At 46.9% G+C, this 12,901-nt stretch overlaps 1 protein-coding gene across 4 annotated transcripts in view; it reads left to right on the top strand.

Annotated features, from left to right (window-relative positions):
• Positions 1 to 11,871, top strand: part of METTL16 (methyltransferase like 16) — an 87,225-nt gene extending 75,354 nt beyond the window's left edge. For 2 of the 4 annotated variants that reach the window (XM_033185110.1, XM_033185111.1), the window contains 2 exons: positions 7,018 to 7,191; positions 7,319 to 11,871. In XM_033185110.1, coding sequence (XP_033041001.1) covers positions 7,018 to 7,191; positions 7,319 to 7,927 — 783 coding nt within the window. In that variant the 3' untranslated portion in view covers positions 7,928 to 11,871. The remainder of the gene's footprint in view (positions 1 to 7,017; positions 7,192 to 7,318) is intronic. The other 2 variants (XM_033185113.1, XM_033185112.1) reach the window with 2 other exon arrangements.
• The last annotated feature ends 1,030 nt before the right edge of the window (positions 11,872 to 12,901 follow it).

A 12,901-nucleotide genomic window follows, 5' to 3' on the forward strand; every position in this document is an offset into this window, starting at 1 on the left:
TCAAGTGGTCCTCCTGCCTCAACCTCCCAAAGTGCTGGGATTGCAGGTGTGAGCCACTGTGCCCAGCACATACTTGCTGATACTTTCTTCAGTTTCACATCTGCAGGTTTTTACTTAATTTCATCAATTGTCCATCTATATCTCCCATTCAAAAATCTTGTGACTGCAATGGTACACACCTGTAATCCCAGCTACTCAGGAGGCTGAGGCGGGGGGATCACTTGAACTCAGATGTATGAGGCCAGCCTGGGCAACACAGAAGACCCTAATCTCTTAAAAAAAGAAAAAAATCCCATGCCAAAAATTCCAGTCCTCAGCCAACATATTACTCGTTAATTTTATGGCACAATAGGCCACAAAAGTCTCAAAAGTAACGTTACCATCAACAAAGTGGTTTCTGAAAATAGCTATTTATTTTTACTTTTACATTTCTTTTTTGTCCTTGGAGACTCTCATGGTGGATTTCAAAGTCATTTGGAATGTTTCCACTCTGAATTTTCTGCCATGGAGTAAGTACAGAGGTCTGTTTCATTTTACTTCAGATTTTTAGGAAGTGCCTTTTTTGTTGTTAATTTTGTTTTGTAATAAAATATATTTCTAATTTATCTACCTGTGAAATGAAAAAGAAATCAAATCTCAAAAGAATGATCAGAAGTCTTAACTTCTTTCTCCTATCTCATTCACCCTAATCCTTTACTTCCTCATTGGTTACTATTTAAACAATTTTATACTTTATCGTTCCTTTATTTGTATTTTTATTTTTGAGCCAGAGTCTTGCTCTGTTGCCCAGGCTGGAGTGCTGTGGCATGATGTCGGCTCACTGCAGGCCCTGCCGCCTGGGTTCAAGCAATTCTCCTGCCTCAGTCTCCCAAGTAGCTAGGATTACAGGTGCACGCCTCCATGCCCGGCTCTTTTTTGTTTGTTTGTTTGTTTCATATAGGAAATACATGTATGTATTTATAATCATTCCTTCTTAAATAGGTAGCATTCTGCAGTAAGTTTTCTTCCCCTTGCTATTTTTACTGTTTTTTTTTTTTTTTTGAGATAGAGTCTTGCCTGCCTCAGCCTCCCAAAGTGCTGGGATTACAAGCGTGAGCCATGGCGCCCGGCTGCTATTTTTACTTTTTACTGTTTTTACATAATCCTGGGGATGATTTCAGGACATTTTAAACAACGACCTGTCAGATTAAGATGAAAGAAATGGGCTGGGTGTGGTGATGTGCACCTGTAGTTGCAGCCACTTGGGAGGCTGAAGTGAGAGAATCACTCTGCACACAGGAGTTCAAGGCCAGCCTGGGCAACATTGTAACACCGGCCGGCCCGGGCAACAGTGTAACACCGGCCGGCCGGGGCAACACTGTAACACCAGCCCGCCCGGGCAACACTAACACCGCCTGGCCCGGGCAACACTGTAACACCGGCCGGCCCGGGCAACACTGTAACACCGGGGGCCCGGGCAACATTGTAACAGCCTATCTCTTTTAAAAAACAGAAGGCCACTGCACTGGGGTCTCCCCTCTGCCCTGTCCCCTTTCCCCTTGAGGTTTTTCTAGAAGCCGCTTTGCGAAAACAAAGAGGTTGTGGCTTCGTGCGCATCAGATCTCTCTGTAGAATGGCTCTTCTCTTCCTGCAAATACTAGAGAGAATTTAATGATTTCGTTCAGCCTGTGGCTTTTTTTTTTTTTTTTTTTTTTTTGCCTTAGCCATAATTAAGAGAGATATAACATGCTACACTGATCTGTGTCAGACTATACCACAGGTCAGTTTCTTGGCTGATGGCACCACTGAGATCTAGAAATTAAAGTGAAGATTCAAATTTGTACCAGCCTGGGCAACATGGCAGATCCCCATCTCTACAAAACTACAAAAATTACTTAGGCACGGTGGCACACACCTGTAGTCCCAGCTACTCAGAAGACTGAGGTGGGAGGATCACTTGAGCCTAGGAGGTTGAGGCTGCACTGAGCCATGATTGGGCCACTGCACTCCAGCCTGGGTGCCAGAGCATGACCCCGTCTCAAAAAAAAAAAAAAGACAAAAAATTTGTAGACCACCCTGCTACGTAGCATATTTTAAAATTTAAGAACTGGTTTTTTGTTGGTTGGTTTGTTCGTTTTTGCCTGACTGATGGCTTCTGTGATCTGATGTGTTTTTAACGCTTGCAGTTCCTCCCTTATTGATGATCATTCCTTGACTACTTGGAATTCAAAAGATGTAAAACCTGTGTCCTCTACGGACCTACGACTCCTCACCCGGCTTCTCTCACATTGTAATTCCAGCAGTGCATCTTCAAATCAAAAATCAGCCATAAATTCACCTAATTCTTTGCATTAAACTGGATTAGCCATTGGAAATGATTGGTTTTGGGGTAGACTTTAAAATGTTGCATTATTTATGTATGCCTTGCCTGCTAAACTAGATTATGACAGTTTGAGTGTAGCACTCTTCATTTAAAATATTTGTGGTTTGCAATTATAAGGATATTAGCAGAATAAGATCATTTCACTTGGGGGAAAACTGACAGCTTCTGCATACTAGTGTTTGCAGCAAAATGTAAAAATTGCCTATGAGCAGAGACCTATGGTGTTGAATTTAACTATTAATTTCTTAGAACTTGATCCTATATTTTACTGTGACCCTGCCCACTAGGAATTTTCATGATAAACAAGACGGGTACTGAACAACTGCTGGGAGCCATACTCAAGTTAATCTTTCATCATGTAAAAGCCTTGCTTGAGAACTCCTGGAGTATGAATTGTCTGTCTCTCTCTTTTTTTTTTTTTTTTTGAGATGGAGTCTCACTCTGTCGCCAAGGCTGGAGTGCAGTGGCACGATCTCCGCTCACTGCAAGCTCTGCCTGCCGGGTTCACGCCATTCTCCCACCTCAGCCTCCTGAGTAGCTGGGACTACAGGCGTGTGCTGCCACCACGCCCGGCTCATTTTTTGTATTTTTAGTAGAGATGGGTTATCACCATGTTGGCCAGGATGGTCTCAATCTCCTGACCTCATGATCCGCCCACTTTGGCCTCCCAAAGTGCTGGGATTACAGGCGTGAGCCACTGTGCTCGGCCTGTCTCTTAATGTCTAGTTTCTATAGTAGAGCAAAGCCAGATTGAAGACAGTCCTCAGATTATGTGTGTGCACGTGCATGTTAAAACAGTTCATTAGGAATCTTCCAAAATGCAGCTGGCACAGTGGCTCAGGCCTGGAGTCCGAACACTTTGGGAGACTGAGGCAAATGGAGGGCTTGAGCCTACGAGTTCCAGACCAGCCTGTGCAATATAGCAAGACCCCTCTCTATATAAAAAATAAAAATAAAAGGAAAATGTTTAAAAAAGAAATCTTCGGAAATCCCAAGTTTGTTGACTGACCATCGTACCTGGGAAAGTCGGGTCAGGATGCAGGTGAAGGAGCCATATTTGAGATAGGGAAGTTTTCATTTTAGTCCTAAGATAACTGGGTAATAAGTGTCGATTTTGTGATTTCTGACTTCCTTAGAACTCTGAAAGTATCCCTGATAGAGTTCTTGTCAGTTGGTAAAGATGTATTTTCTTCTTTCAATCTCTAGAAATGATGAAGCATATCCTTACTTTTGGAGAAAGAGTATCATGGGTCAGCTTTAGCATAATGAGAAACAGCAGTATCTTCACTTTACTGGTGAGAATTTGTGGGCACATGATTGCTCCCCTGTGAGAAGAGACAGGAAGCTGCTCTTTTAGCCGTCGTCGCAGATGACTTTTGCTGTGCAGGGTGGGCTGGCGAGGAGGACCAGGTTGCAGTAAGCTCTCCATGGCCATGTCCTTCGATGTTGGCACGGGGAATGGGGAGTCCTGATTCTCGACCCCCATCATCTTCCCACACACCGGCTTCTTACACTTCGTCCCCAGTTTAATACTCTTATTGTAAGCTCCTTACTGCAAAGCGTTAGGCTCTCAGTAGCTCTCAGTAGACTAGAAATTATGTTTCTCTTGCAGGATGATTGAGTAATAACAATATGACTGTCTTAATGTCAATATGAATTTGTCTCATCTTGTCTGAAACATAATTGAACAAGTTCAAGTTCAGACAGGTCTTAGAGTCCACTATTCATTTCTCAAGAGCAGTTTCTTCACACATACACACACACACACACACACACACACACACTCTTTGTTTTTTATCCTTTCTTAACAGTTTCCTAGTAGAATAAACTGGCTAGGTTGTTGTGTATGTATGCAGTGTGAGGCTGCTGATTAGTTCTTACTAGAAGACCTCCCTCGATAATCAGAACCTATCGTGTGTGTGCGCGCGTGTGTGCGTGCGTGTGCGTGCGTGTGTGTGTGTGCTGTTCATGTTGCCAGATACAACGGGAATTATCAGTAGCAGTCATCAGATTCCCTTTAGCAGAAAAAGATCTTCAAACCTGACTTAGTGTTTTTTCTTTTTTATCCTTTTTGTTGTTGTTTTTGAGACACAGTCTCCTTCTGTCCCCCAGGCTGGAGTGCAGTGGCGCAATCTCAGCTCACTGCAACCTCCACCTCCCAGGTTCAAGTGATTCTCCTCCCTCAGGCTCCCAAGTAGCTGGGATTACAGGCGTGCGCCACCAGGCCTGGCTAATTTTTGTATTTTTAGTAGAGACAGGGTTTCACCATGCTGGCCAGGCTGGTCTCGAACTCCTGACCTCAGGTGATGCATCCACCTCGGCCTCCCAAAGTGCTGGGATTTCAGGTGTGAGCCACCACACCCAGCCAGCCGGGAGTCTTTCTTCATCTCACTCTGTCACCCAGGTTTGAGTGCAGCTGCGTGGTCATAGCTCACTGCAGCTTTGAACTCTGAGACTCAAGTGATCCTCCTACCTCAGCCTCCCAAGTAGCCAGGATTACAGGTGCGAACCACTGCACCCAGCAACCAAGAGTCATTTTTAAAAATGCCATTTAGAAAGTTTTTACTTATATTTGTTTACTTACTTATCTATTTGACACAGGGTCTCCTCTGTTGCCCAGGCTAGAATGCAGTGGTGGGCTCTCGGCTCACTGCAGCCTCAACCTCCCGGGTTAAGCAATCCTCCCACCTCATCCTCCTGAGTAGCTGAGACCCCCATTTCCAGCTAATTTTTGTATTTTTTATAGAGACGGGGTTTCCCCATGTTGCCCAGGCTGGTCTCAAACTACTGAGCTCAATTCATCTGGCCAGCTCTGCCTCCCAAAGTTCTGGGATTATAGGCATAAGCCACCACACCCAGCCTAAAGTTTTTACTTTAAAGAAAGAAATTTTCAGGCTGGACATGGTGGCTCACACCTGTAATCTCAGCACTTTGGGAGGCCAAGGTGGGTGGATCACAAGATCAAGAGATCGAGACCATCCTGGCCAACATGGTGAAACCGTCTCTACTAAAAGTACAAAAATGAGCTGGGCATGGTGGCGGGCATCTGTAGTCCCAGGTACTTGGGAGGCTGAGGCAGGAGAATCACTTGAAACCAGAGGCGGAGGTTGCAGTGAGCTGAGATTGCGCCACTGTACTCCAGTGACAGAGTGAGACTCCATCTCAAAAATAAATAAAAAAATAAATTTTCAATACAGTGGTGCCATTGGGTTTTTTTTTTTTTAATTTTTTTTTTTGAGACGGAGTTTCACTCTTGTTGCCCAGGCTGGAGTGCAGTAGCAAAATCTCGGCTTACTGCAACCTTTGGCTCTCGGGTTCAAGCAGTTCTCCTGCCTCAGCCTCCTGAGTAGCTAGGATTATAGGTGCGCGCCCTCACGCGCAGCTAATTTTTGTATTGTTAGTAGAGACAGGGTTTCACCATGTTGGCCAGGATGGTCTTGAACTCCTGACCTCAACTGATCTGCCTGCCTCGGCCTCCTAAAGTGCTAGGATTATAAGCATGAGCCACCACGCCCGGCCAGTGCCACTGGTTTTTAAAGTGGAACTTGAGTCCCTCTAGTGGGTAGGGAATAATTCACCTTCCCAGCTTGAGATGGAATGGAAGATGCCAGTCATGATTTTCTTGGAACCAGCTTTCAAATCCAGTCTTCTCATCAGCGCTGATGTCACCCTCCCCAGCGAAACGGCAGTGCTTATTAGCTCGCCGCCGGGTTGGTCCTGACGTCAGCCAAGATTCAGGAGTCCTCCTCCTCTGCCCATGTGATCTGAGTGGCCCTAATCCTTCCTTGCATGTAATCTCACAGCTGTGGTTCACCGGCTGCTTTATCTCAAGCCTCAGCAAATATAAACTCAAATGACAACTTGACGATGTTTATGCCGTGCAGTTCTTTCTAGCGAAGAACACAGTGCCCCCAGGGTCCTGGAGTTGTCATGGAAGAAATAATCATGCAGGTCTGCTTTGGGTACCACAGGTACATGAAGGACGTGTAGCAGTTGGAGGAGTTACATCGTGACAGGCAGAACAAAGGCAGTGTGGTGCGGCTGAAAAGAACTTGGGTTGAGCGTTCAGTCCTAACTGCAGTTACGATGTGACCTTGAGCTGTGGTGACATAGCCTTTCTGTATCTTAGTTTTCCCTTTTGTAAAATAGGGAGATGCCAGAACTCTATCTCGTGGGGTTATTTTTTTAATTAAAAAAAAATGTTGTTTAAAGAGACAAGGTCTCACCCCGTTTCCTGGGCTAGATTGTAGTAGCACAGTCAGAGCTCACTGCAGCCTGGAAGTCTTGGGCTCACATGACCCTCCCTCCTCTGCTTTCAGAGCATGGGACTACAGGTGTACACCATTGTGGCTGACTAGTTCTAAACATTTTTTTAGAGATGGGGGTCTTACTGTGTTGCCCAGGCTGATCTCAAACTCCTGGGCTCGCGTGATCCGGCCATGGCCCCCCAGAGTGCTGGGATTATAGGCAGGGACGGCCGCATCCTGCAGGGTTGCTTCAAGTGCTGGAAATAACACATACAAACGCCTTTGTGTTTTCAGTGCTCTGTGATTGGTAGCAGAAGTTGTGGAAATTGTCTCTGAGTTCATGACAATGCATGAGGTCTAATTACTCGGATCACTTTCTTCTCTTTTCCATGCTTCCTTTTTCTTCAGTCACCACCAAGCAAGCGGAGAAAATTAGAGAAACCAAGGAAGCCCATTACGTTTGTGGTGCTGGCATCCGTGATGAAAGAACTGTCCCTCAGAGCATCGTCCCTGGGCTCTGAGACGGCGGAAGGCATAGTGGCTGTCACAGCGTGGATTGAACAAATTCTCACTGATTTGAAGGTACCTGGGTGACCATACTGACGAAGTACTCACAACGATCCTTCTCTCTGTTTTCTTTTTTTTCATCGAGAGCTTCGAGAGAGGGGAAAAGTGATTTCCCATCACATTCTGTTTTTCCTCCAAACAGGTCCAGCATAAACGAGTTCCCTGTGGAAAAGAGGAAGTCAGCCTTTTCCTAACGGCCATAGAAAACTCCTGGATTCATTTAAGGAGAAAGAAAAGAGAGCGAGTGAGACAGCTGAGAGAAGTTCCTCGAGCTCCCGAGGATGTCATTCAGGCCTTGGAAGAGAAAAAGTCCACCCCCAAAGAGTCTGGCAATAGCCAAGAATTGGCCGGGGGCCCCTGTGGGCCTGCTCTGCGGGAAGGCGAGCCTGCCGCTGTGGAGGGCCCGTGCCCGAGCCAGGAGTCCCTGTCCCAGGAAGAAAACCCGGAGCCCACGGAGGATGGAAGGAGTGAGGAAAAGGGAGGGGTGGAGGTTCTGGAAAGTTGTAAAGGCTCTAGCAACGGAGCCCAGGACCCAGAGGCTTCTGAGCAGTTGAGCAGCCCAGTGGCTGAAAGGGGGAAAGGCCTCCCAGGAGTGGCTGGACAGTACCTGTTTAAGTGTTTGATAAACATTAAGAAGGAGGTGGACGATGCCTTAGTTGAAATGCACTGGGTTGAGGGCCAGAACAGGGATTTGATGAACCAGCTTTGTACCTACATACGTAACCAAATTTTCAGGCTTGTTGCCAGTTAACTAGAAACTTCTTGCACAGTTGGAAAAGTGTTTATAGTAACTTGCTTTGGAGTGGCCTGTGGGGTGGCAAGAGGAATCCTACCAGTGGCCCATTAATAGCATTATGTGGAATTATCTTCAAACACAAAAACCTGTGAATCTGTCCCCCAGCTCCCCCCACCGCCTTCCCACATTTTGAGTTACAGGGAGTTGTAGCGTGGTCGTTTACAAGGAGGAGTTGCTGTCATCAGTAACAACAAAAAGCCCTCAGTAAACTGCCGAGGGATTGCAAGCTGGCTCAAGCCGGCCCCTCAGCTTTGGACTGCTTCTGCAAGGCCAAAAGGGTGGTTTGTGGAGTCTGGGCTGGGCAGCCCTGCCTAGAATGTCATGCTCTCTCTGTCACCCAAGGGTGTTTCTTGAGGAGGGGTGGCTCTCTCTGCCTCCAGTTGGAGGCCCTGGTACCCTCTTCTAGGTCACTCTTCAAGATGGGACCTACCTTGCATCCGTCCCACGAAGGGAGCTAGCCGTGGGTGGGTGGTGGGGAATCGGGGAGAGAAACCCTAGTAATGCTAGAAGGAGCAGAGTCTGGGGAGTAACCAGTAAATGGCACATTCCTGACACGCGGCTGTTTTGATGTTATTTCAGAGGCAGAATGAGGTAAGCAAAAGCCCCGGATGTGACTGAGGCACACAGAAGGCAGCCGTACCCCCACCTGCAGCCTGTTGAAAGTACCATTTTGTAGCAGTTTTACTACTGTATGATTTTTGTTTGGACATTTGAAGTAGAGCTTGTTTTGTTTTTAATATAAGAATATTCACAAATTAAAAACCACTGGTCCTATTTGAATCCTGGGGTTAGCTGAGTGAGCGGCTGATGACAGAAATGAGAAATGGAACCAAATAGTATATGCCGTAGGTAGCTTAAGAAAGTCTCGGATATTTTGTTGCTGATCAAATACTGTTTTTTGTGGCTTCACTTGTAATCCCCTCTGTACTTACCTACTCACATTGGAGAGTTCTGAGGCTGGAGTAACTGTGTCCTTAAAACACGTTTCTAGCTGGAATGCCAGGGTTCAGTAACAGTCCCCCGGAAAAGGGGTGATCTCTTGCTGTGCTTGACTTAACACCTCGATGTTGCATCAGCAGCCTAGGGTTCTCTTTAGACTAAAATCTTTGCCAGAGCTCCTTGCCATCTGCTAAGAAGACACGGGCTGAGTAGTTAAGCCAGCCTTCTGAGAGGTGGCTGTTGGTTAGGACAGGAAGCTGGTGACCTTGGCATCTGCTAGATCAGGCCCTCAGCAGAGACACAGGAAGTAGAACTACTGTGCTTTAGTTTGGCTGTGGAGCTGGAGCTGGAGCTGGAGCTAGAGAAGACAGCATACTGACCAGTGGCTTTTTGATTGTTTGTTTTGAGAGGGAGTTTCACTCTTGTTGTCCAGGCTGGAGTGCAGTGGCCCGATCTCAGCTCACTGCAGCCTCTGCCTCCCAGGTTCAAGCGATTATCCTGCCTCAGCCTCCTGAGTAGCTGGAATTACAGGCACGTACTGCCATGCCCAGCTAATTTTGTGTTTTTAGTAGAGATGGGATTTCACTATGTTGGCCAGGCTAGTCTCGAACTCATGACCTCAGGTGATTCACCCACCTCAGCCTCCCAAAGTGCTGGGATCACAGCCGTGAGCCACCTCACCCAGCCTCTGACCAGTGTTCTTAACTTGGTCCGTGGACCTCCAGAGAGTCCATATGCCTCCTAGAGTTACTTCTAAAAGTTCTGTGAACATGTGTGTGTGTATGTATATGTGTGTGTGTTTTCTTTTTCCTGGAGAGAGGGTTCCCAGAACCCTCAGACATAGACAAAGGGGTCAATAGCCCACTGAAGGTTAAGAATCATTATCCTAGTTCAAGCATTCATGTGTCAGGCTGCAAAATCCAATACCCAGGGTCACACAGAGCCAAGCCTCAGTTCAGGACCGTGGATTCCCCTGGTCTAGTAATTTTCTGCTGTGCTAGCCCACACCATCCCACTAGCCTTACCTCGAGTGAGTATCACATTTGAGTCCTTTGCTGGACCCAAACCTAGTTTCCTTGGTATGATTTTAGGATAATTGGTTAAGTGGCAGCTGTTCACTCAGGAAGTAGTAAGTACGTACTGTCTGCTTGTTTCATGATGAAAAAGAGTGGCACATCTCATCCAAGATTTGGAAAAATGAAAGTCAAAACAACAAGATCACCGCTAGCCCCAGCCTTCTGTAACACAACCACTACTGGTATCGGCGCGCTTCTTTCCAGTCTCTCTGTAGACCGGGTGTGTGAGTGTGTGGCTTTAACTTTGGTTGTACTCATGCTGCATATTCAGTTTTATATTCTGGTCTTTTTTTCATTTAACATCTTACAAGTATTTTTCCATGTTACAACAGTAGTGTATTGACTTATACTCCTTGCCTGTTCAAAACGTCTTTCAGGCACAGCACTGGCCTTTAAGTCTGTGTCTTAGGGATTTCCAGAGAATGCTCTGTGTACGGAGGCACAGAAGGTGTTTCTGTGTCTCAGTGTGTTTCTGTCCCTAGGTTTAAGCCTTCATGTCATGGAGGAGATTTTATAGATGTTAAGCTAATGACCTTAGAGTTTTAAAAAATCTGTGACAGTGGCCGGGCGCAGTAGCTCACGCCTGTAATCCCAGCACTGTGAGGCTGAGGTGGGCGCATCCTGAGGTCAGGAGTTCGAGACCAGCCTGGCCAACATCGCAAAACCCCACCTCTACTCAAATACCAAAAGTAGCCGGGTGTGATAGCGCGCACCTGTAATCCCAGCTATTCGGTAGGCTGAGGCAGGAGAATCGTTTGAACCTGGGAGGTGGAGGTTGCAGTGAGCCAAGATCGTGCCACTCCACTCCAGCCTGGGCGACAGAGCGAGACTCCGTCTCAAGAAAAAAAAGAACCCGAGTGAGACGGTCTCAAAAAAAAAAAAAAAAAAAAATCCATGAGCAGGCCGCTTTCCCAGTCTGGAGCCGAGTGCCTTCTGTGCATTTGGGTGTCTTCATTTCCTTCCCTGAGAAGATTTTCTTAGACGACCTAGTGAGAGAACATTGAACATATTTTTGAAAGGACATCTAAACATTGTTTTGGTCGTGCATGTGCTTCATAATTGTGGGTTGCGTCATTGCATATACCTCTGGTACAGCTGGGAAAGGTTTTCTTTGAAGAAATAGGTTATTGACTCATATGTTATCATCTTGAGTGTTACTCTCCTTACGTGTCTGGAGGTCACATTCATGTTGTTGGGTTGGCATGAAATTAAATCTCTGTGGTGTGACCCTAAATGCTCTTCTGGTCCCTAGAATCGGCTTCTGGTCTCTTGATAACGGAAGTGGAGACAGAAGCTGACAGAAGCTGAGCCTGTTTTCCAGGCAAACTAAAGCTGCTTTTGTTCTTCGGAATCTGCTTTGCCTGCGTCAGCTTGGTTCCTTCCCCACACATCCCGGCCACACAGTCCCCACTCCAGACCTCTGCTGCGTGTCCTGGCAGGGCTGCGGCTCTGCAGTGGCCTTTCGACTCATCCGAAGCTTCGTGTAGATTAGTGTCTATTTTTTATAAAACATAAAGCCCTTCCTCTCGATGGAAATCAAAGCTTACCATGTGAGCACTCGAACTTCTAAGTTCTGACAGGAATAACAAAACTGCAAGGAGTGGAAAAGCCTGTGGGGAATCCAAGGCCTTTTGAAAGAAGGGAGCCGATGACTTCATGACCAGCTCCTGGAGCCCCTCCTTTCTGCTGCAGCCGCGGCATTTCCCTCCGTGGCCACACGAGGGCACCCTTGGCCCTTTTATCAAAGCACCTTCTCTTCCCCGTGGGAATGGAGACAATTGTGTCCATGGTGTTTTCTTGAAATACCCAGTTGCTACCCAGATTTGTATTTTTATGTAAACAAATACATTTTCACAGAAATGAAATTTGAAAAATAAAAGTAGAGGCAAAAAACACTAGCCATGGTCTCTTTACCTGGTATCATCCCCTTTGACCTTTTAATGTTTTCTTCATGGTCCCAGCTATTTTTCCTATTCTTTCTGGCTGGCCTTCTACTCTAGAATATATCCAGGTTGGGCCAGTCCTTTGGATCAAGTTTTTCTTGATATCTCGTTAAGATACTAGAGGGGAAATGCTGAGCGAGCCTAACACAGTAACTCTCCAAAAGCCTTATATTCCAGGAGGCGTCATACCAGGATCTCCAAGAAGGCGGCTGGGTTCAGTGTTCTTTTGTTGACCCTTGTCTGGGGTCTCTCTGGTTGGCTGGCTCACATGCATGTCGTGTGTTGCTTATATGAGAAGGTGAGGGTTCTGTGTGCTGTAGCTGCTGTCGGTTAGCCAGGCCTTGCTTCTCAACAAGGGGCGTTTCTGGGTGGAACATGGATCTTACTAACCCTGGGGTCTGTGTGGGCTCAAGGAGGATCCCATCTCCCCTTATGTTTCTGGTACAGGATCAGATGTGGCTGCCCAGCAGTTATGCACGTTAGGAGTTGGAGGGCCCAAGTGGGAAAAGTCAGGAGCCCTCTGGAAGAAGGAGCCTTTCAAAGGTGCAGCAGTTTTATGGCGATGGAGGGGTTCCCCTCAGGAAAGGGGTCACGGCCACATGGTTTTTAGGGAAGTTGGTGCACAGGAGACTTGGTTTACTGAATGGGTGCTAACCTCGGGAAAACCCAGAAGAGGCTGAAGAGAATGAATTGGCTTCTGCCTCCGGCGGGCAGCGTTGATGGTGTTGAACCTGCCTAGTAATCCCAAGTACACAGCTCGCGGTGTGCCAGCACAGTATGAGAGGCCTGTGCGGCGCCCGCCCCACTGATGACGGGCGTCACGCGTGCCCGGCGTGCCTGCTCTGCTCTGTGACATTCACATCCTCTGCTGTGACCCAGCCAGATGGCTAACACAGCGGCTGATGTTTTAAATTGCTGGTTGGAGCGGCTCATGCTGCCTGGTGGAGGCTGTGCTTTGTGCTCCAGGGACT

Source organism: Trachypithecus francoisi, unplaced genomic scaffold (assembly GCF_009764315.1).
Source record: "Trachypithecus francoisi isolate TF-2019V2 unplaced genomic scaffold, Tfra_2.0 Lachesis_group20, whole genome shotgun sequence".
NCBI lineage: Eukaryota > Metazoa > Chordata > Mammalia > Primates > Cercopithecidae > Trachypithecus > Trachypithecus francoisi.